The sequence below is a fragment of the Pseudorca crassidens genome, chromosome 2 (genome assembly GCF_039906515.1).
Source record: "Pseudorca crassidens isolate mPseCra1 chromosome 2, mPseCra1.hap1, whole genome shotgun sequence".
NCBI lineage: Eukaryota > Metazoa > Chordata > Mammalia > Artiodactyla > Delphinidae > Pseudorca > Pseudorca crassidens.
The window spans coordinates 28,953,288-28,976,755 of record NC_090297.1 but is presented as its reverse complement, the minus strand read 5'-3'; the positions used below and the strand labels follow the sequence as shown (position 1 = coordinate 28,976,755).

The window sequence follows — 23,468 nt, the reverse complement described above, 5'->3', positions numbered from 1 at the left end:
AATGCTCAAGCAGACACAACACGAAGATAGACACACAAATATACGAATATGGGTAGAAACACCTCCACACATGCTCACAAAACAGACTAAACAGTCACAGAGACATCAAGAGTCCCTTCCCCTCCCCGTGGGAGTCATCCTAGTTGCTTCCCTAACCAGATCTGCCCTCTGCTTGAACCCAGTCTCAGGACTGGGAGTGGGGGGTCTCCAGCCTGGACAGAGAAGGGGGTCACTGGCCCACAGGCCTCAGGCTGTGCCTTCAGCTATGTCTGCAATTTCCTCTCCCCCTTCCTTCCCTCCTCCTCTCTAAGGCTCCTGCCAAGAAGGCCTCCCCCTCACCCCATCCCAGCGCAGGAAGGGGGGCCCAAAAGCGGGGGCCTGGGAGTCTGGGCAGGAAGAAGACCCGGCTGCATGCTGATCACACACACACTGCAGGCACAAGCCCTGAGCCTGCGTGGAGATGCGTGCACGTGCACCAGCAGGTTTAGCCCAGAACCAAACACACCTCTGCCCCGGTGCAGAAGAGCACAGGGGCCAGCGGAGGCCCCAGGCTCGGTTCTGCAAGGCTGGCCTGGGCCTGGCTTGAAGCCAGAGTCCAACATTCATTAACCCTGCGTGACCAGAGCTGGGCCAGCTGGCCACACTCACTGCCTGGGCCCTGGGAGGAGGGGATGAGAGCCCCGGCCCTAGATTGTGGCTGAGGGTCTGGGGGAGGGATGGAATCTGAGCTAGGGAAAGGGGCAGTCTTCCCTGGGTGAGGGGGCCTCCTGGGAGGAAGAGCAAGGTTTAGGGAAGGGGTTAAGAGCCCATGGTCAGAGAACAGTGGATTCAAATCCTGACCGTCTGGGTTAAGTTATTCAATCCCTCTGTGACTCAGTTGACTCATCTGTCAAGTGGGGATAATGGTCCCCACGTTATAGGGTTGTTAGGATTAAATGAAAAAATATTGTAAAGGATCTAACACTGCCTGGCACCTAGGGAGAACTCCATCCTCATTATTATTGTTGTTATTAGCAGCCTAGGGGCGGGTTCCTGCAACCGGCCTCCCCAGCGGTTTCCTGTCGGGGAGAAGACGGCCCCTCAGGCCTCGGCCCCACCCCACCCCTCCTCCCTGCAGCCCTCCTCTCCCCTTCCTCTCCCGGCCCTTTTCCTCCCCGCCTCCCCCGCCCCGCCCCGCCCAGTCCCTCCTCTTTCCTCGGAGGAAACTTTCCGCCGGCTGGTCCATCGGCCCTTGTCCGGCCCGCGCTGCCGCGGCCTGGGATCCGAGCCGGGCGGGCAGGTGACCGGGACCGGACGGGGCGGGAGCGGCCGGGCCCCGGGTGTCTGCGGCCGCCGGACGCGCCGGGGCCGGGCAGCGGGGAAGCGGGGCGCTGACGGTGAGTGAGCCCGGGCCTCCGGGCCCGGGGGTCCCCGCCGGGCGGGCGGGATGGGAGCGGGAGGCGGCTTCCCTTCCCGGAGCCCGCCCAGGGAGTAAGGAAGGCGCCCGCGTCTCTCTCCTCCATCCCGATTCCCGGACGGCGAAAGCGGGCCTCGTTTGGGGAACCCACCAGGGGACGGAGCCTCCTGCGGTTCACTCCCCCGACCCTCAGGTGTTGGGGCGTCTGCGCCCAGAGGAAGGGTCCCCCAGCCAGGGCCCAGGTCGGCAACGAAGTTAGGAAGCCGCTCTCTCCAGGGTGGAGCCTGGCTGGGGCTGCCCTTCCAGGGAGCAGAGCTGCCCCGAGGAGAAAGCGGGGTCAGGGTCGGCTCCAGAGGGGGAGAAGGGTCTGACCTTGCTGACCTCGCAGGCTGACAGGGGAGCTGCTCCCCCAGAGAAGCATGGATGCCCCCCGAAGGGACATGGAGTTGCTCAGCAACAGCCTGGCGGCCTACGCACACATCCGCGGTGAGCGCAGACCCCGGGACCTGGACTCCTCCCTGCCTCCTCAGGCCCCACTCCACCCCTTCCCTCCCCTCCTCCACGCCCCTGCCACTGTAACCACCCTCAACCAGTCACTTACTCCCAAACCGCCCCCCACTCCCCCGACTTCCCGATGGCGGCTACCTAAGGTCCCTCAAATAGAGGGTACTGTCCTTGCCCCCCAAACTTAGAACCTGGAGTCTTTTAGAGATGGGATGACTCCCACGCGCCAGGCCCCCTCCGTGACTTCTGCCCTCTGACCCCCAGCTAACCCCGAGAGCTTCGGCCTCTACTTCGTGCTGGGTGTCTGCTTTGGCCTGCTGCTCACCCTGTGCCTACTAGTCATCAGCATCTCCTGTGCACCCCGCCCGCGGCCCCGAGGGCCCACTCCGCGCCGGGACCCCCGCAGCAGCACCCTGGAGGCCGAGGACGACGACGACGACGACGATGAGGATACGGTGACTCGGCCGGGCCCCGAGGTGTCCACGGAGCCCGACGGGCCCCTGAGCGTCAACGTCTTCACTTCGGCGGAGGAGCTGGAGCGGGCGCAGCGGCTAGAGGAGCGGGAACGGATCCTGCGGGAGATCTGGCGCACTGGACAGCCAGACCTGCTGGGCACCGGCACGCTGGGGCCCAGCCCCACGGGCACGGGCACCCTGGGCCGCATGCACTATTACTGACCGGCCCCCAGAGCGTACTGGATATGCACGGGGGCTTCGAGCTGCCCCAGGACCTTTGGACTGCCCCTGCCCACGGTGCTATGGAGGCCCCGCCCCCACGGCTCCCCTGGTGCTGTTGGGCCTGGATTCCCGCCCCCTGGGAGACACCCTTCTCCCGTCCAGCCAGAAGGCCCTGGGGGTAGGGCAGGACGCAGGGTCCCCATCCCCTCTCTGGGGGACGGTTAAGAGGTGACGTGACCAATGAAAGCTGCATTCTCAGTGACTCAGTCTCCCTCTGTTATCCTTCCCCCAACGACTCCCAAGCTCTTGCCATGCAGGGGGCCCCAGGGCTGAGACCCCTTTACCAGGCTGACCACCTCCTTCCACCCACCCGACGCCTCAGCACACATGCTTGCGTTCAGTTCACACATGGCAAAAACACACTCCTGCACCCACACTCCACCGCCTCACCACAGGCGCACACACAAAAATCAACCGCATTCCTTACAACTGCATTCCTTACCGTCAAACGCCCGGGTACACGTTGCCCCTGTCCCTACAAATGCCCTCGTTTTCTGCATCATTGCAATCACACACACGCGCGCGCGCGCACGCACACAAGGCCTCGGAACCCTAACCTTGACGCTCAGGCGCTATTAGGCCCAATGTAACCTGGGGTGCCTGAGCTGGCCTGTGGAGTTCGTGTGTCACTGCGTTCCAGAGCGGACAGTGAAGGCAACTGGGAGGGTTCCGGGCTGGAGAGCCCTCCCTTGGCGCACAGCTGGATTCTGGAATCCGGCCCCGGGGCAGAGGCCCGACCCCTCCTGGGCCCCTCCTGCCGGCCATTTCTCCAGCGCGGGGACTAGCGTCCGAAGGAGACACCCTCCCCCCTCGCCATCCGGTGGATAAAAATAGCCATGCGCAGGCCTTGGGAACGGTAATGGAAGCCACATGTTGGCCAGATGTGCCCAGGAGCGGCTGCCAGGAAAGCGGAGGGACGGGAGCGCAGAACGCCAGCCCCGCCCCGCCGCGCAGACCCCGCCCTGCAGGGACCAGGGAGGCGTGGCGCGCGTACACGGCAGAGTTTACTTTCTTGCGTTTCCCAAAATCGTGTGCAAGGACGTGGGTGGCCGGAGCCCGACTTCGCTCCAGGTCCCGCCGTAGTCCCTCCCGGGCCCACCCTCAGTGCGTCTGCGTCTGCGCGTGGATGGAGCCCAGGTTCCGGGACTCCTGGGTCCTCCGTGTCATCTGAACCTAGTGGAGAGAGGGCGTCTGGGGAGTGCCAGCCACCCACCCCCACCCCACCCCCGCCCCGCAGGGGACCCGCACCCCGCCCACCTCCAGCAACACGCGCTTCTCTCTCTCGCTCTTCAGCTCCTCCCAGATGTCAGTCAGCTTCTTTCTGCGGACGCGAGACCGAGGGGAAGGGGTGGGCCGGGCAGGCCTAGAGCCCGCACCCCTCTCCTCCCCTCCCCGCACCCCTCCCCACTTACTCCAGCTGCACCCCCATCAGCTCCAGCGACCTCCTTAAAGCCTCCACCTCGTCCTTTATCCTCATCATGTCGTCTCTGTCACTTTTGCTATCTGTGAGATTTTGCGGGGCCGAGGGGTGGAGGGTGGGAGTCATTTGGGGCTCTGGAGTCAGCACGATAGGATGTGGATTCTTCTGAGCAGGGGATACCTCTTCGGGGGACACCTCCTCTTTGGGGGTGGCCTCATCCTTCGCTGGTGCCTCCACCAGGAGAGTGGTAGCCTCTTCCCGGAGGTAGGCCTTCTCAAGGGCAGGCGTAGACCCTGACTTGGACGCGGACTCGGACTGGAGAGGGGAGCTGTCCCTCTTATCCAGGGGACGTTTCACCGTGCAGAGGGGATGCTCCTCTGGCATGTGAACCTCCTCTTGGGATTGAGCCCCACTGGCCCCAAGAGACCTGGCGTTTAGCAGGGCTTCCTCCGGAGAGAAGTGATGGAACTGAGTGTTGTCTCGGGTGGAAGCCTCTTCAGAGAGCACCTGTTTGGTGGTCAAGACCTTTCCTAGGGTGTGGGCCTCGTCCCCAGGAGGGGCCATCTTTGGACCAGGTGGGACTTCTGGGACCGGGACCTCATGCACAGAAAAGACCCTGTCTGGTCTGGGGGCTTTGTCCTCCAGCGTTGAGGTCTCCTCTAGGATAGGGACCTTATCTGAAGTTAGGCATTCCTCTGGAGTGGGGGCCTTATCTGGAGACAAGGTCTTCTCCGGGCTGCGGGCATTGTCCAGAGATGAGGTCTTCTCTGGGCTGCCGGCCTTATCCGGAGATGGGGTCTTCTCTAGGCCGGGGGTCTTGTCCAGAGTTGGGGTTTTATTCACACGAGGGGCCTTTGTAAGGCTGCTCTGCTCTTCGCCCTGTGGGGATGGGGGTGAGGTCGCAGCCGAGGGCTGGGTACCTGGACAGTTTGAGTCTGGTTCCCCTCGGCCTGGGATCCTTCACACCACACCCCTGAGAACCAGACTCTGCCCAAGATCCCCACTCTCCCATGTCTTAGGCCTCTCACCTGACCGGCTGCAGAGTGTTGCTGTGAAGCCTGGGTTTGGGCTCGCTTTCTGCCACTCTGGCCTGGACACCCACTGAGGAAACTGCTGCTAGAGCCTGTGAGAGCAGACCCTCAGGGGCCCGGGCCTACTTGGACCCCAAGCCTCTCCCCATCTCTGTCCCTCAGCACAACACCCCAGGCCTCACCCCACTGCAGGGAGGTATTGACACTTACTGCAGTTTCGGGAAGGGCGCTTCTGACTGTCTCCGCTGGGTGTCCAAGATGGGCTGAAACATTTCTCCATCAGAACCGGGGATGGGGGCAGGGAGCAGCATTTCTTCCGTACCCTCCTCTTTCCCCCTCCGCCACCCTGCTCCTTACTTGGCTTTGCTTGGCCCAGTCGGGGCTGTCACCAGCTTCTTGACCGTAGGGAGGGCTGTTCTGGGCATCATCTTTTTGGGTTCCTTAATAGGAGCTGGGAGGGGAGAGGGGAGTGGGGCATTTGTTCACTCATCCATTCATCTAAGAGTCACTGTGCTGTGCACAGGGGACTAGTGACAGGAGATGAATTATATTGGACCCTGCCTCCTGGGAGCTCTGGGGACATTGACCATGGGAGCACCCCAAAGAGTTGTCAGGGAAGGCTTCGTGGGGAGATGGGTCCAAATCCTGCCAGTTTTTAATCCGTGCTTTTCAAAGACCTGTACTCGGCTTAGTGCCCATGGCTGGTTCAGACGCTTCTCCTTCCTGGACCAAGGCAACGTCCTTCCCCCTTCCAGCCCACACTCCCTTCTCCGTCTTCTCTATCACATCTACTCCCTGAGAGATCTCACCCAGTCTTACGGGTTTTATTATCATCAATAAGCCAACAGCTCCTAAATTTTCATCTCTAGCCCCTTCCTCTTCTCTGAACTCCAGACTCATACCCGACAGCCCTCTCAATATTTCCACTTAACTTAGCATCACACACTTACCATAGCCAGAACTAAACTCTTGCTTCCCAGCCTCCTTGCCCTCAGAATCTGCCCCTCTGCCACTGCTCCCCATCTCGCCCACTCACTCAGACGACAAACTGAGGAGTCCTCCCTGACGCCTTTATTTCCGTATGCTGCACATGCAAACCATCAGCGAGTCCTGTCTGCTCTAAACACATCCTGAATCCAGCCACTCATCCCCACCTCCACCACTAAGCACTCTAGATTGAGTCACACCGTCTTCACTAGGACTGTCGCAGCAGCCTCCAACCTGGGCTTGGGCTGCACCCACCCTGCTTACGGTGTGCTCTCCCCACAGCAGCCAGAATGAGCTCATGTTCTACTGGGGAAGCAGACATAAACAAAAGGAGTAAACTGTGTAGTGTGTTAGGGATTTATTAGTAGTACAGAGGACGAATAAGCAGGGGAATGTATGATTTTAAATGAGATGGTCCTGAGAAGGCGACATCAGAGTGAGCATCTGAAGGCAGTCACACAAGTGACATTCATATCCACGGACACAGGAACAGCTACTCTGGCACATGCACACATGCTGAAATTGACTTGCACACACACTATCACACACAGATACAAACAAAATCCCCTGACTGTGGGTCGCAGTGGGCGAGAGCATGGATCCTATAGCCAGACAGCAGACTTGGAATTCCTGCTCTATTACTCACCGGTTGTGTGAGAACTTGGTTGGTAATTTAACCTTTCTGTGCCCTCATGTCCTCACCCACAAAACATGGATAACAAGAATACACATAGGGCTGTTGTGAGGTTTGAGTGACTTAATCCACGTGAGGTGCTTAGCGTCTGCCATATAGTCAAAGCTCAGCAAATGTTAACTTTGACTCCTGCTTCTTGTAGTGTGGCTGGTCAGGTGCTCTGTGGGGGCCTCCCGCTAGAGAGAAATTATATCCTGCTTAGAATACAATTTTAAGGCACTGTTGGACATAAAAGAGGTAGGAGAAGCCCACAAAAAAGGGAGGAACTGGGGCCAGAAAGGAAGTGAGAGGGCAGCACGACTTTGCGGCTACAGAGCCTGGGGCCAGTGATGAGGAGCAGGTGCCCCGTGTTCTGCTCCTTTGGCTCATCACAGGCCCAGAGCTCGGTAGCCAGACAGCAGCGAGAGCCTTGCACCACCTTCTTCCAGACGGCGGAAGTGGTCTCCGGTGGTTGGTGCCCTCTGGCTACTAGCAGAAGTAAAAGCGAGTCCTCGCCGGAAGAAGTTTTCCCCTACAGAGGTGTACAGAACTCCCCCACACTGAGATCATACACAAAGATCCTAAAACACACGAGAGGGCAGGCCACTGAGAGCAGGAGTCAGCAGACGCAACACACAGCAGATACTGGAAGTGTCAGGAAAAGAACACAGCATAGCTACATAGAGTATATTTGAAGAAATAAAGGATGAGCATGCAACAAAAGACCATTAGGAATAAACAGGAAGATTTTACAGGGAAAAAAAAAAGAATTCTGTACTACTAGAGATGATAAATAGCATATATGAAATAAAATGCAATGTGTAGGTTAAACAGCGGATTAAACCTAGATAAAAATCTAGAGAGAGAATTAGTAAACTAGAAGTAGAATGAGACAAGGAGTGAAAATTTGAAAGCAATGTTCAAAGGAAGAGGTAATAGAAGCAGGGTTTGACTATGGCCGAGTGAGGTAGGTGGTGGTTAAATACTCTGTCCACACAGCAACTATAAAGCTGGATAAAAATGGCAAAACAACCATTTCAGTGCTTGGATACTGACCAAAGACATAAAATAATTGGAGAAGCACTTGTGCTTGACAGCGTTCTTGCCTGCTCCCATCCCTCCCCCACCCCCTACTGCCTTGGTCCATGTGGATGTTCTGCAGGGTGGGATAGGTGGAGGATGAACAGCTTTACTGCCATGGTTGAAGAGAACTCAATCAATATGGGGTGCAGGGCTTCCCTGGTGGCGCAGTGGTTGAGAGTCTGCCTGCCAGTGTAGGGGACACGGGTTCAGGCCCTGGTCTGGGAGGATCCCACATGCCACGGAGCAACTGGGCCCGTGAGCCACAGCTGCTGAGCCTGCGCGTCTGGAGCTTGTGTTCTGCCACACGAGAGGCCGCGACAATGAGAGGCCCACGCACCGCGATGAAGAGTGGCCCCCACTCGCCAAAACTAGAGAAAGCCCTCACACAGAAATGAAGACCTAGCACAGCCTAAATAAATAAATAAATTTATAAAAAAGAAAGGCTTCCTCATCAGTCCTTTACACGTGTGTATGAATAAGCATCAAATCAACAGTTTAATCTCTCAGGACCATTTGCATTAAAAAAAATATATATAGGGTGCAACCTTGGATTTGGCATTGGTTTCATTGATATGATACCAAAAGCACAAGCAACCAAAGAAAAAATAGGTCAGTGGGACTTCATCAAAATTTTAAACTTTTGCGCACAAAGGACAGCATCAAGAAAGTGAAAAGACAACCCAAAGAACGGGGGAAAATATTAGCAAATCATACATATGATAAGGGCCTTTTATCTAGAAAATATAAAGAACTCCAACAACTCAACAGTAAAAAGTCAACCCAATTAAAAAATGGGCAAAGGACTCAGATAGATTTTTTCAACATCATTAGCTATCAAAGAAATGCAAAGCAAAACCACAATGAGATAGCATTTCATACCCACTAGGATGGTTACAATCAAAAGACAGATAATAACAAGTACTAGTGTGAATGTGGAGAAACTGGAGCCCTCATACACTGTTGGTGGGAATATAAAATGGTGCAACCACTTTGGAAAACAGTCTGCCAGTTCTTCCCAAAGTTAAACCAGAGTTATCATATCACCTAGCAATTCCTTTCTTAGGTATATACCCAAGAGAAATGGAAACACGTCCACATAAAATCTTGTACACTAATAAAGTTCATAGCCAAAAAGTAGAAACAATCCAAATATCCATCAACAAATGAATGGAAAAAGTGATACAATAGAATATTACTGGGCAATAAAAAGGAATGAAGTACAACACATACTACAAAATGGTTAAACCCTGAAAACATTATTTGACGTGAAAGAAGCCCATTAAGAAGACCATATATTGTATGATATCATGTATATGAAATGTAGGCAGATCTATCAAGACAAAGTAGATTAGTGGTTGTCTTGGGATGAGGAGGGGAGAATGGGGAGACTGGTGGGGTAATGGCTAAAGAGTACAGTGGGTGACGAAAACATTCTAAAATTGATTGTGGTGGTGTTGCACAACTATGACTCTACTAAACACCACCGAATTGTACATTTAAATGAGTGAATTGTATGGTATGTCAATATATCTCAATAAAGCTGTTAACCCCCATTCCCCAAAAAAGATGGCAGGCCAGATTTGGCCCACAGACCATAATTTGCTAACTCTTAACCTAAACACCCCAATAAAAGGCAGAGATTGTCAAACTGAATTTAAAAAGCAAGATCCAGCTATATACTGTGAACAACAGATTCAAAGACACAAATAGGTTGACAGTAAAAGACTGGAGAAAGATATATCACATAAATAGTAACTATAATAATAACCATATATTAATATCAGACAAAACAAACTTCAAGATGAGAAAAATTACTGAAGACAAAGAGGGAGAGGTTATAATGATAAACAAGTAAGTCCATCAGGAAGGGATAACAATGACAAATATACATGTGCCTAATAACAAAGCCTCAAAATATATAAAGCAAACACTGACAGGATTGAAAGGAGAAATAATTCAAAAATAATAGTTGGAGATTTTGTTCAGGAGAAAGGTTAAGACTTTGAATTTAGACTTGTTAAGTTAAATATACATGGCAAATTTCAAGAGCAACCACTAAAATAATAACAATAAAGTGTACTAATTCTAAATTAATGAAAAAAGTGAAATAAGAAAAAAAGGAGAAAATAAACATTTAAAAATATTGTAAAATAATTATGATTAATATAGTCTAAACTCATCAATTTATCACCAAAGAAAAAGACTGACAAACTAGAGTAAAAAAACAAAGGTGAGAGGGCAGACAGCAGAAGCAAGAAGAACTACAATCCTGCAGCCTGTGGAACAAAAACCACATTCACAGAAAGATAGACAAGATGAAAAGGCAGAGGGCTATGTACCAAATGAAGGAACAAGATAAAACACCAGAAAAACAACTAAATGAAGTGGAGATACGCAACCTTCCAGAAAAAGAATTCAGAATAATGATAGTGAAGATGATCCAGGACCTCGGAAAAAGAATGGAGGCAAAGATCGAGAAGATGCAAGAAACGTTTACCAAAGACCTAGAAGAATTAAAGAACAAACAAACAGAGATGAACAATACAATAACTGAAATGAAAACCACACTAGAAGGAATCAATAGCAGAATAACTGAGGCAGAAGAACGGATAAGTGACCTGGAAGAAAGAATGGTGGAATTCACTGCTGTGGAACAGAATAAAGAAAAAAGAATGAAAAGAAATGAAGACAGCCTAAGAGACCTCTGGGACAACATTAAATGCAACAACATTCACATTATAGGGGTCCCAGAAGGAGAAGAGACAGAGAAAGAACCCAAGAAAATATTTGAAGAGATTACAGTTGAAAACTTCCCTAACGTGGGAAAGGAAAGAGCCACCCAAGTCCAGGAAGCGCAGCGAGTCCCATACAGGAGAAACCCAAGGAGAAACACGCCAAGACACATAGTAATCAAATTGGCAAAAATTAAAGACAAAGAAAAATTACTGAAAGTAGCAAGGGAAAAACGACAAATAACATACAAGGGAACTCCCATAAGGTTAACAGCTGATTTCTCAGCAGAAACTCTACAAGCCAGAAGGGAGTGGCATGATATACTTAAAGTGATGAAAGGGAAGAACCTACAACCAAGATTACTCTACCCGGCAAGGATCTCATTCAGATTCGATGGAGAAATCAAAAGCTTTACAGACAAGCAAAAGCTAAGAGAATTCAGCACACCAAACCAGCTCTACAACAAATGCTAAAGGAACTTCTCTAAGTGGGAAACACAAGAGAAGAAAAAGACCTACAAAAACAAACCCAAAATAATTAAGAAAATGGTCATAGGAACATACAAATCGATAATTACCTTAAACGTGAATGGATTAAATGCTCCAACCAAAAGACAAAGGCTCACTGAATGGATACAAAAACAAGACTCATATATATGCTGTCTACAAGAGACCCACTTCAGACCTAGGGACACATACAGAATGAAAGTGAGGGGATGTAAAAAGATATTCCATGCAAATGGAAAACAAAAGAAAGCTGGAGTAGCAATACTCATATCAGATAAAATAGACTTTAAAATAAAGAATGTGGGCTTCCCTGGTGGCGCAGTGGTTGAGAATCTGCCTGCCAATGCAGGGGACACGGGTTCGAGCCCTGGTCTGGGAAGATCCCACATGCCGCGGAGCGACTGGGCCCGTGAGCCACAACTACTGAGCCTGCGCGTCTGGAGCCTGTGCTCCGCAACAAGAGAGGCCGCGACAGTGAGAGGCCCGCACACCGCGATGAAGAGTGGCCCCTGCTCACTGCAACTAAAGAAAGCCCTCGCACAGAAACGAAGACCCAACACAGCCAAAAATAAATAAATAATTTATAAAAAATAAAATAAAATAAAATAAAATAAAATAAAGAATGTTACAAGAGACAACGAAGGACACTACATAATGATCAAGGGATCAATCCAAGAAGAAGATATAACAATTATAAATATATATGCACCCAACACAGGAGCACCTCAATACATAAGGCAACTGCTAACAGCTATAAAAGAGGAAATCGACAGTACACAATAATAGTGGGGGGCTTTAATACCTCACTTACACCAATGGACAGATCATCCAAAATGAAAATAAATAAGGAAACAGAAGCTTTAAATGACACAATAGACCAGATAGATTTAAGTGATATTTATAGGACATTCCATCCAAAAACAGCAGATTACACTTTCTTCTCAAGTGCACATGGAACATTCTCCAGGATAGATCACATCTTGGGTCACAAAGCAAGCCTCAGTAAATTTAAGAAAATTGAAATCATGTCAAGCATCTTTTCTGACCACAACGCTATGAGATTAGAAATGAATTACAGGAAAAAAAACATAGGGCTTCCCTGGTGGCTCAGTGGTTGAGAATCCACCTGCCAGTGCAGGGGACACGGGTTCGAGCCCTGCTCAGGGAAGATCCCACATGCCACAGGGCAACTAAGCCCAAGCACCACAACTACTCAGCCTGCACACCACAACTAGTGAAGACTGTGCACCTAGAGCCTGTGCTCCACAACAAGAGAGGCCACCACAATGGGAAACCCGCTCGCCGCAACTAGAGAAAGCCTGTGTGCAGCAATAAAGACCCAACGCAGCCATAAATAAAATAAATAAATTTTTAAAAAAGACACAAACACATGGAGGCTAAACAATACATTACTAAATAACCAAGAGATCACTGAAGAAATCAAAGAGGAAATAAAAAAATACCTAGAGATAAATGACAATGAAAACATGACGATCCAAAACTTACGGGATGCAGCAAAAGCAGTTCTAAGAGGGAAGTTTATAGCTATACAAGCCTACCTCAAGAAACAAGAAAAATCTCAAATAAACAATCTAACCTTACACCTAAGTAACTAGAGGAAGAAGAACAAACAAAATCCAAAGTTAGCAGAAGGAAAGAAATCATAAAGATCAAGCAGAAATAAATGAAATAGAAACAAAGAAAACAATAGCAAAGATCAATAAAACTAAAAGCTGGTTCTCTGAGAAGGTAAACAAAATTGATAAACCATTAGCCAGGCTCATCAAGAAAAAGAGGGAGACGACTCAAATCAATAAAATTAGAAATGAAAAAGGAGAAGTTACAACAGACACCGCAGAAATACAAAGCATCCTAAGAGACTACTACAAGCAACTCTATGCCAATAAAATGGACAACCTGGAAGAAATGGACAAATTCTTAGAAATGTATAACCTTCCAAGACTGAACCAGGAAGAAATAGAAAATATGAACAGACCAATCACAAGTAATGAAATTGAAACTGTGAATAAAAATCTTCCAACAAACAAAAGTCCAGGACTAGATGGCTTCACAGGCGAATTCTATCTAACATTTAGAGAAGAGCTAACACCCATCCTTCTCAAACTCTTCCAAAAAACTGCAGAGGAAGGAACACTCCCAAACTCATTCTACGAGGCCACCACCACCCTGATACCAAAACCAGACAAAGATACTACAAAAAAAGAAAATTACAGGGCTTCCCTGGTGGCGCAGTGGGTGAGAGTCCGCCTGCTGATGCAGGCGACACAGGTTCGTGCCCCGGTCCGGGAAGATCCCACATGCCGCGGAGCAGCTGGGCCCGTGAGCCATGGCCGCTAAGCCTGCGTGTCCGGAGCCTGTGCTCCGCAATGGGAGAGGCCACAGCAGTGAGAGCCCCGCGTACCACAAAAAAAAAAAAAAGGAAAAGAAAATTACAGACCAATATCACTGATGAATATAGATTCAAAAATCCTCAACAAAATACTAGCAAACAGAATCCAACAACACATTAAAAGAATCATACACCATGATCAAGTGGGATTTATCCCAGGGATGCAAGAATTCTTCAATGTACACAAATCAATGTGATACACCATATTAACAAATTGAAGAATAAAAACCATATGATCATATCAATAGATGCAGAAAAAGCTTTTGACAAAATTCAACACCCATTTATGATAAAAACTCTCCAGAAAGTGGGCATAGAGGGAACCTACCTCAACATAATAAAGGCCATATATGACAAACCCACAGCAAACATTTCTCAATGGTGAAAAACTGAAAGCATTTCCTCTAAGACCAGGAAGAAGACAAGGATGTCCATTCTCACCACTATTATTCAACATAGTTTTGGAAGTCCTAGCCACGGCAATCAGAGAAGAAAAAGAAATAAAAGGAATACAAATTGGAAAAGAAGAAGTAAAACTGTCACTGTTTGCAGATGACATGATACTATACATAGAGAATCCTAAAAATGCCACCAGAAAACTACTAGAGCTAATCAATGAATTTGGTAAAGTTGCAGGATACAAAATTAATGCACAGAAATCTCTTGCATTCCTATACACTAATGATGAAAAATCTGAACGAGAAATTAAGGAAACACTCCCATTTACCACTGCAACAAAAAGAATAAAATACCTAGGAATAAACCTACCTAGGGAGACAAAAGATGTGTATGCAAAAAACTATAAGACACTGATGAAAGAAATTAAAGATGATACCAACAGATGGAGAAATATACCATGTTCTTGGATTGGAAGAATCAATATTGTGAAAATGCCTGTACTACCCAAAGCAATCTACAGATTCAATGCAATCCCTATCAAATTACCAATGGCATTTTTTATGGAACTAGAACAAAAAGTCTTAAAATTTGTATGGAGACACAAAAGACCCCGAATAGCCAAAGCAGTCTTGAGGGGAAAAAATGGAGCTGGAGGAATCAGACTCCCTGACTTCAGACTGTACTACAGAGCTACAGTAATCAAGACAATATGGCACTGGCACAAAAACAGAGATATAGATCAATGGAACAGGATAGAAAGTCCAGAGATAAACCCACGCACCTATGGTCAAGTAATCTATGACAAAGGAGGCAAGGATATACACTGGAGAAAAGACAGTCTCTTCAATAAGTGGTGCTGGGAAAACTGGACAGCTACATGTAAAAGAAGGAAATTAGAACACTCCCTAACGCAATACACAAAAATAAACTCAAAACGGATTAGAGACCTAAATGTAAGACCGGACACTATAAAACTCTTAGAGGAAAACATAGGAACAACATTCTTTGACAGAAATCGCAGCAAGATCTTTTTTGATCCACTTCCTAGAGTAATGGAAATAAAAACAAAAATAAACAAATGGGGCCTAATGAAACTTCAAAGCTTTTGCACAGCAAAGGAAATGAAAAACAAGACGAAAAGACAACCCTCAGAATGGGAGAAAATATTTGCAAATGGATCAACGGACAAAGGATTATCTCCAAAATATATAAACAGCTCATGCAGCTCAATATTAAAGAAAAAAACAACCCAATCCAAAAATGGGCAGAAGACCTAAATAGACATTTCTCCAGAGAAGACATACAGATGGCCGAGAAGCACATGAAAACCTGCTCAACATCACTAATTATTAGAGAAATGCAAATCAAAACTACAATGAGGTAACCCCTCACACCAGTTACAAGGGGAATCATCAGAAAATCCACAAACAACAAATGCTAGAGAGGGTGTGGAGTAAAGGGAACCCTCTTGCACTGTTGGTGGGAATGTAAATTGATACAGTCACTATGGAGAACAGTATGGAGGTTCCTTAAAAAAACTAAAAATAGAATTACCATATGATCCAGCAATCCCACTACTGGGCATATACCCAGAGAAAACCATAATTCAAAAAGACACATGCACCCCAATGTTCACTGCAGCACTATTTACAATAGCCAGGTCATGGAAGCAACCTAAATGCCCATCAACAGATGAATGGATAAAGATGTGGCACATATATACAATGGATTATTACTCAGCCATAAAAAGGAACGAAATTGGGTCATTTGTAGAGACGCGGATGCATCTAGAGACTGTCATACAGAGTGAAGTAAGTCAGAAAGAGAAATACAAATGTATATTAACGCATATTTGTGGAATCTAGAAAAATGGTACAGATGAACCGGTTTGCAAGGCAGAGAAAGAGACACAGATGTAGAAAACAAACGTATGGACACCAAGGGGGGAAAGGAGGGGGTGGGATGAATTGGGAGAATGGGATTAACATATATACACTAATATGTATAAAATAGAGAACTAATGAGAACCTGCTGTATAGCACAGGGAACTCTAGTTCACTTTGCTGTACAGTAGAAACTAACACAACATTGTAAAACAACTATACCCCAATTAAAAAAATATATATATATTAAAAACACTATGCACTTTAAAAAAAAAAAGAGAAAGAGAGAGGGAAAGAGAGAGAGAGGGAGAGAGGGAGGGAAGGGAGGGAGGGAGGGAGGGAGGGAGGAAGGAAGAAAGAAAGAATTTTAGCCAGAAGCCAGACTTGCTTATAACTATAAAGAAATTGAAGTAGTTTAAAATCTTCCCATAATGGAAGAAAAGAGGACCAGATGAATGTAAAGTAAGTTTTACCAGCTTTCAAGGAAAGATGATTCCTATCTTATGTAAGATCTAAAAGATATTTTAAAAACAAAAAAACATATTCCTTAACTCATTCATGGGGCCAGTATAATACTGATAATCAGATGAGAACAGTAAAAACAAATGCAAAAATCTGAAGGAAAAGAAAAAAAACTGGGAAGGTATCCCAACAGTATATGAAAAAATAATAAACCATGACCAATTTGAATTTATCCCAGGAATACAAGGGTGGCTTAATATTAGAAAATTCTACAAATATCTTTATTACATTGACAGATTAAAGAAGAAAACCTATATAATAATTTCAAAAGATTCATATAAACAATTTGAGAAAATTCGACACCCATTCTTTTTTTTTGTGGTACGCGGCCCTCTCACTGTTGTGGCCTCTCCCTTTGCAGAACACAGGCTCTGGACGCGCAGGCTCAGCGGCCATGGCTCATGGCCCAGCCGCTCCTCAGCATGTGGGATCTTCCCGGACTGGGGCATGAACCTGTGTCCCCTGCATTGACAGGCGGACTCTCAACCACTGCGCCACCAGGGAAGCCCTTGACACCCATTCTTGATAAAATTTCTAAGCAAAAGAAACAGAAAGACCTTCCTTAACCAGACAAAAATATACCTACAAAAGATCTAAGCAAACATCATTGTTAAAGGGAAAAAGTTTGAAGCATTCCATTTAAAATCAGGAGCATGGTAATGATGTTCAGCATCACTATTTCTATTCAATATTGTATTGCAATCCTAGCCACTAAACAAGAAAATGAAATTAAGAGATATAAGATGTGGAAAGGAGAGAGCCAAACTGTCATTACTCACAGATTAAATGACTATCTTCATAGAAAACCTATTAAGGATTTACAGATAAATTACTGAAATTATCAGCACCATGGGTGGCTATAAAATCAATAAACAAAAATCAGTGCATTTCTATAGTCCTATAAAAATAATAAAAAGGATATCTAATTTTTAAAATGACACAATAAAACTACATGCAGAAATAATAAATGGTGCTAGAACAAGTGACTGTCCATATGGAAAAAAGTATAATTAGATCACTCATTAAAATCAATGCTGCATGGATAAAAGCATTTAAAAATGAAAAGCAACACTTTAAAAGTTTTAAAGAAAATATAAATGGACTGTTTTCCTGAATTTGGGGCAGGAAGGATTGCTTAAACAAGAAAAAACCTGCTAACTATTAAAAATAAGACTGATATGTTTGCATTAAAATTAACTCCTAGATAAATATTGTATGTTATCACGTATATGTGCTTATCACTTATATGTAGGATCTAAAAAACAAAACAAACAAATGAATATAACAAAATAGAAACAGACTTATAGACATAGAGAACAAACTAGTGGTTACCTGTGGGGAGAGGGAAGCGGGTAGGGCAAGATAGGGGTAGGGGATTAAAAGGTACAAACTACTCTGTGTAAAATAATTAATGGGAATTCCCTGGCAGTCCAGTGGTTAGGACTTGGTGCTTTCACTGCCGTGGTCCTGGGTTCAATCCCTGGTCAGGGATCCCACATAAAAATAAATTTAAAGAAATAAACAAACAAACAAAGAAATAAGCTACATGGTGGGAATATAAGTTGGTACAACCACTATGGAGGACAGTATGGAGGTTCCTTAAAAAACTAAAAATAGAACTACCATATATTCCACCAATCCCACTCCTGGGCATATATCTGGAGAAAACCATAATTCAAAAAGATACCTGCACCCCAATGTTCACTGCAGCACTATTTACAATAGCCAGGACATGGAGACAACCTAAATGTCCATCGACAGAGGAACAGATAGAGAAGATGTGGTACATATATACAATGGAATATTACTCAGCCATAAAAAAGAATGAAATAATGCCATTTGCAGCAACATGGGTGGACCTAGAGATTATCACACTAAACGAAGTAAGTCAAACAGAGAAAGACAAATATCATATGGTATCACTCATATGTGGAATCTAATTTTTTAAAATGATATATAAATAAATAAATAAGCTACAAGGATTTATTGTACAGCACAGGGAATATAGCCAATATTCTGCAATAACTTTAAATGAAGTATAAGCTGTAAAAATTTTGAATCACTATGTTGTACACCTGAAACTAATATAATATTGTAAATCAACTATACTTCAAAAAATTTTTTTTAATTTAGAACTCCTATTCATCAAAAACCTCATTAAAAAAAAGAAGAAAAGCCACAAACTGAAAGTATCTATAACATGTATAACACGTAATTCAGAATATATAAAGAACTTCAACAATTATTACTAACCAGGGAAATACAAATGAAGTCCACAATGAGATGCTATTTTGTGCTAGATTCACGAAAATAATGAAATCTGGTAATACCAAGTGTTGAAGAGGATTTGGATCAGTTTGATCTCTTATATACCAATGGTGTAGCGGTAAAAGTGTAAAATCCCTTTGGAAACCAATGTGACTTGACCTCATAAAAGCTGAACATTTACATATCCTACACTCTAGCAGTGCCACTCCTAGGACTATATCCTAGAGAAACATTATACCTGCACACCGGAAGACAGGCACATGATAGTGTCTATGGCAGCACTATTTGTAATAGTAAATGCTAGAGCCCTGCTGCTTCTGGTTCCAGCCTTGCAACCTCATCACAGCCCTCCTAACCCCTCTTGTCTTTACTACTCAGCTCCTGCAACAGGAGTCCTGCTGCCAGAGGCTGGGCAAGTCCCTGAAAACACACACCATATCCAGAGAGCAGCTCCCAGGGGACTGAAGGCTTGAGGCAGACCTGGGGCCAGCAGTGGCTACTGGTTTATATTGGAAAGATAAAGGAGATTTTCTGTTTCCTGTTTTATAAATGTACATTTTTCACTTGGTATCTTATCAAATGTTTGTGTTTAAAACATATTAAACATCTAGTATTGCCGTCTTCTACTTGGCTTTAGCAAACAACAATAAATGAATTAAAAAATAAAATAAAAATAAAAACTAGAAACAACGAAAATGTCCAACATCAGGAATAGACCAGATACATAATTTGCGTTCAGTCTCACAAGGAATAGTATACAGCAGAGAAAAAGAAACGAACTGCATCTACACACAACATGGATGAATCTTAGAAACATAATGTTGATTGGAAACAGCAAGTCCCAGAAGACCATAAACATATGATGCCATTTTTATAGACCTCAAAAACAAACAAAAATAAATTAGGCACATACCAAATTGAGTACCTTTAAAAACTCAAGGGAATTATTCAAAATTCAGGGTAGTGGTTAGGGTTACCTTTGATGTGGGGGAAGTAGCAGAAGGGAAAGAGAGGAGCACACAAACCACTAGCAATTTCTAGTTCTTGGGTTTGGGTGACAGACCATGGGCACTCATTATTAAGTTCGAAAACACATATATTATGTATAGTTTTTGATTACGTGAAATATTACATTAAAACATAAATTAAAGACACATCCCACGAATACAGTGATGCATAAACAGAACTATTCACTGACACACTTAATAGATACATGAACACACAGTCTCAAAGACCCAGATACACTGATCCATACATTTCCTTACAAAATGAAACAAACCTGAACACATTCATTCATGAGAATGACAGCCACATTCTCTGGAGAGAAGAACAGGAACATACTAACACACACAAAGTGACACATTCCTAACACTGACCACATACATTCCTACCAGTCCCATGGGGAGGTACCTCCTAAGAGGGTGTACTGGACCACTGGGAAACTATGGGTGTTTATGAGCAACTGGACTGGTGGATCGTCTCCCAGAGATCATCCCCCCAATCCCAGGCTTCCCGGGCACCCACCTGATTCCCGGGATACCACTTTCCGTGGGACCAGCTTCTTGATCTATGCAGAAAAGAAGTGTCAGAATCTGAAGAGGAGCCCTCACATTTCTAGGTCCACCCTCATTTGTGGGTGGCCCTCCAGCTGTGTCCCGTGAGAGCCACAACCCCCAACTTTGATCAGCGTAGCCTGCCCCTTGCCACCTGAGTGCCTGGCTTCATACTCACCGGGGGTGGTGGGAGCACAAAGTTATCTGGGAAAAGTCCTCTTCTGCCTTGAGACTCTCCTTCCCACCAGCCCTTATCCTCTGTGGTCTGGGAGAGCAAGATGCCGTGGGGAGGTGAGCCAGATCCCCACGCTCCTTCCTTCCCCAAGCCCACCCTTCTCAACACCCCCATCCCTGTGCCCTCCCCTGCCCTGTGCCTTTCACACCTTCCTCAGTACTTTCACCTCGTCCCCCCTCCGCAGCGCCAACTCATCTGGGGCCTCGGGATGGTAGTCAAACAGGACCCTGTAGGTCTCAGGGTGGGAGACTGAAGGGAGGTCAGTTCACTGAAGCCAAACCCCCTCCCCAAACCATTCATCGGCTCCCTCCTCCATCAGTCTAGCTGGGTTCCCCCTCCCCCCAAGTCAGAGTAGCTTGGGGAGGAGGATTTGAAGGACCCTTTGGCTGGATGCTCACCTGTCCGCAGGTAGTCTGGAGGGCTGTCATAGGTCAGGCTGCTCAGCTAGTGGGGGAAGGACGAGGAACAAGCTGAGCCCCCCAACACCCCCGCCCCTCCCAGCCAAGATGAACTCACCACCTCTTTGCCCACTCCACCCAATTTACCTTGGGAGCCCGCTGGGGACCAAGGCTGATTGAAGGCATGTCTGGGTTACCAAGGCCTGGTGGGGGATAGTGAGGTTAGGGGCGGGTGCTAATTCAGTTTAGGTCATGAGAGAGGTCAAAGGGGTGATGGGGCAAGATGTGTGGATCACACATTCAGGCCACTGGGGAGGGTCACTGAAGATTGTAGAGTCTGGTCACAGGGGTTCACGGGGTCACAGGGTCCAGGTCTCACTTGGGGGCCCACTGTCCAGCAACTCCACAAAGTTGGATGGGAGGGCTCCCAGCTGCCCGTTCTTCTTCCCCAGCCACCAGCCGTCCTCAATCTGGGGAGGGGGGAGGACGAAGGGGCATCTGGTTCTGCCCCAAGGGGCTCCCTAGGCATCTTAAACCCTGGTTCACCCCCCTCTCCCGATTCTGCCCGATGACCCCTCTCCTCCCTTGCTCCCCCACTTTCCCATTTCTGTGCCCCTCATCAGTCCCATCATCCACACCCTCACTGCACCCATGTCCCCTCATCCGGAGACATACTCCATCATCTCCCCCCAAACCCTCTCATCATCTCATCCCCTCACCTCCTTTATCACTTCCACAATCTCCCCAGCTTGCAGCTTCAGCTCGTCAGCCTGCTCCGGGCTGTAGCTGAAGTTCACTTTGCACCATCTTTGGCGGCCCGGAGATTCGACCTGGGTGACCTGGGGTCGGACGAGAGGGAGGTCGCTGGAGCCTCGAGCCCCAGTCCTCTGAGGGGGGGCAGGGGCGGGCCGCGAGCGCCCCCTTGTACCTCCAGGCCCCGCCCCAGGGCGGAGCATTGTACTCGAGAACCAATCACGGGACGCACAGAGGCCACGCAGTCCCGCCCAGAGCCGCGCCCGTCTCGGCGAGCTGGAAAGACCTGGTGTGGGGCTGGGGGTGCTGCGCGCACTCGCCCACCGCCCTGGCTCTCACCTCGGCGGCGCGCACAGCGCGGTTTCGGCGCCTCCCCCGAGCCGCGGAGAGTCTCAGGGATCTCCTACGAATGAGCGCACGGGCAGGGGGGCTCTCAGCTCCCGGGGGCGCGCGCTGAGAGCCACCCCACCCCCCGCCCGACCTCCGGCCCGGCCTCACCTGCACCAGGCACTCGGGGAAGAGGCCACAACGGCCCCCCAGCTCTCCACGCAGCCAGCCCCGTGCGGGCCCATTGCACACCTGCCGGACCACGTCCCCGTGCGCCAGGCTCAGCTCGTCCTTTTTCTGCGCGCTGTATCCGGCCAGGACCAGCACCTCTGCGGGCGGAGGATGGCGCTGGCACGCGGCTCAGAAGACCCCATTCAGGGCCTACTGGCCATGGCGCGAGTCCCAGGCCCCGTGTGGACAACGGGAGAGCGGGGTGGTGGTGTAGGCTTTTATCGCTATTTCCACGCAGTTTCATAGAAGAGCTAACCCAAACCCTCTGCACATACCCATGGCTTCCGGGGCGCCTTCCGGAGCCGAGCAAGAAGGATGGTGCAGTCGCGTTCGCAGCCAATACTAGGTCCAGGTAGGGTGGGACAAGCAGCGAGATTGTGAAGCCAAGGAGGCGGAGACGCGAGCCGATAGGTCGGGCTCCAGGTGCAAGGAGTGCGTATGGGAGAGGGGGCGGCCCAGTTCGGCAGGTTCGGTCCCCAGACCAGGAGTGAGGACTCTGGGATCTCTGGCCAGTGCTGGGGTCACAGCTCCCCGACGTGATCTTGTCTGCCTAGCCACCTAAGTTTCAGTCTAGCCACCTTCCCTCCTTCTCCCAGCCTTGGCCCTGAGGCTCCCACCCACCATTACTGGCCTACCCTCTCCGGGCTGACAAGCTTTTAGCTGCAGGGGAGGTGGGAAGAGGCACATACCAGCAGGCAGCAAACGCTCTCGGGCGGGTCCTGGGTGGACGGGGTGGTTGCTGTGTGCGCACAAACCTATTGCTGCTTTCCCTGGGAGGCATATTCCTCCCTGGACCCCCTTCAAGGGAAGAGGAAGCGCACAGAAACCCTTTCTTCAGGCCAAGGGGGCCTCATTTGGTTTCAGAAAACATGCCCGGATTTTCCCAGGGAGAAGACAGGAAGAAGGGAACTTCAGGAGCTTGCAAGGCTCCTGCTCTCCTGCAACCAAGGCCAACGCTGGCAAAGGCTGAAGGTTACTGCCAGTCCCACGTGGGCTAGGTTAACTTTCAGGTCATCTTCCTGCTTAGTGGCGAACGTAGAAAGCCGAACCTGAGCCCTGCAACCACTTCATCTGTTGCTACCCCGGGTTAATGGAGACCCTTCACTGCAGCATGGAGCCCACTTTTGTGCTGCATTGAACAGCAGCTGGAGTGACTTAAGTAGCTTTATGAAAAGATATTTTTCAAAAAATCTGTGAGCCTCAAGAAAAAAAGAAAGCCAAGCCTGTTATCCACACCCCTTGACCCCTGCCCCACCACTTTGGAAGCCAAAGTCCTTGCTTACGACACCAGAGTGAAAAAATCTCGTTCTCCTAGGGTGTCCAAGGTACGGGATATGAAGCAAAATCACTGGAAAGGGAAAGAGGAGCTATTACCCAACGCAGGATTGGCTGAGGTCCTCCTAGAACAACCAAATGTGG

The 23,468-nt window shown here is 48.1% G+C and overlaps 2 protein-coding genes across 4 annotated transcripts; one reads left to right on the top strand and one right to left on the bottom strand.

Moving 5' to 3' along the window:
- Positions 1 to 1,175: 1,175 nt before the first annotated feature.
- On the top strand, positions 1,176 to 2,839 carry EVA1B (eva-1 homolog B). Its single transcript, XM_067725508.1, has 3 exons — positions 1,176 to 1,376; positions 1,785 to 1,882; positions 2,165 to 2,839. The coding sequence occupies exons 2-3, from the start codon at positions 1,816 to 1,818 to the stop codon at positions 2,575 to 2,577; spliced, it is 480 nt and encodes a 159-aa protein (XP_067581609.1). The 5' UTR covers positions 1,176 to 1,376; positions 1,785 to 1,815; the 3' UTR covers positions 2,578 to 2,839.
- An 85-nt stretch (positions 2,840 to 2,924) lies between these two features.
- On the bottom strand, positions 2,925 to 22,410 carry SH3D21 (SH3 domain containing 21). Of its 3 annotated transcripts, XM_067725505.1 has the most exons (16): positions 22,325 to 22,410; positions 21,990 to 22,147; positions 21,667 to 21,894; positions 21,458 to 21,577; positions 21,118 to 21,208; positions 20,886 to 20,941; positions 20,739 to 20,784; positions 20,489 to 20,589; positions 20,284 to 20,370; positions 20,077 to 20,119; positions 5,446 to 5,539; positions 5,299 to 5,351; positions 5,086 to 5,180; positions 4,050 to 4,936; positions 3,895 to 3,958; positions 2,925 to 3,810 (listed from the first exon to the last, which is right to left on the bottom strand). In XM_067725505.1, the coding sequence occupies exons 1-16, from the start codon at positions 22,326 to 22,328 to the stop codon at positions 3,739 to 3,741; spliced, it is 2,199 nt and encodes a 732-aa protein (XP_067581606.1). In that variant the 5' UTR covers positions 22,329 to 22,410; the 3' UTR covers positions 2,925 to 3,738. The 3 variants fall into 3 exon arrangements, with proteins under 3 accessions (XP_067581606.1, XP_067581608.1, XP_067581607.1); XM_067725507.1 differs by having other exon boundaries at positions 21,831 to 21,894; positions 21,990 to 22,407; XM_067725506.1 differs by lacking the exons at positions 20,886 to 20,941; positions 21,118 to 21,208.
- Positions 22,411 to 23,468: the final 1,058 nt, after the last annotated feature.

Coding starts and splice junctions, on each gene's coding strand:
- EVA1B (XM_067725508.1), top strand. CDS start 1,816: ATGGATGCCCCCCGAAGGGACATGGAGTTGCTCAGCAACAGCCTGGCG. Junction 1,883..2,164: donor GGCCTACGCACACATCCGCG/GTGAGCGCAGAC, acceptor TCTGACCCCCAG/CTAACCCCGAGAGCTTCGGC.
- SH3D21 (XM_067725505.1), bottom strand. Junction 20,942..21,117: donor GCTGGACAGTGGGCCCCCAA/GTGAGACCTGGA, acceptor ATCCCCCACCAG/GCCTTGGTAACCCAGACATG. Junction 20,371..20,488: donor AGGTGAAAGTACTGAGGAAG/GTGTGAAAGGCA, acceptor TTGCTCTCCCAG/ACCACAGAGGATAAGGGCTG.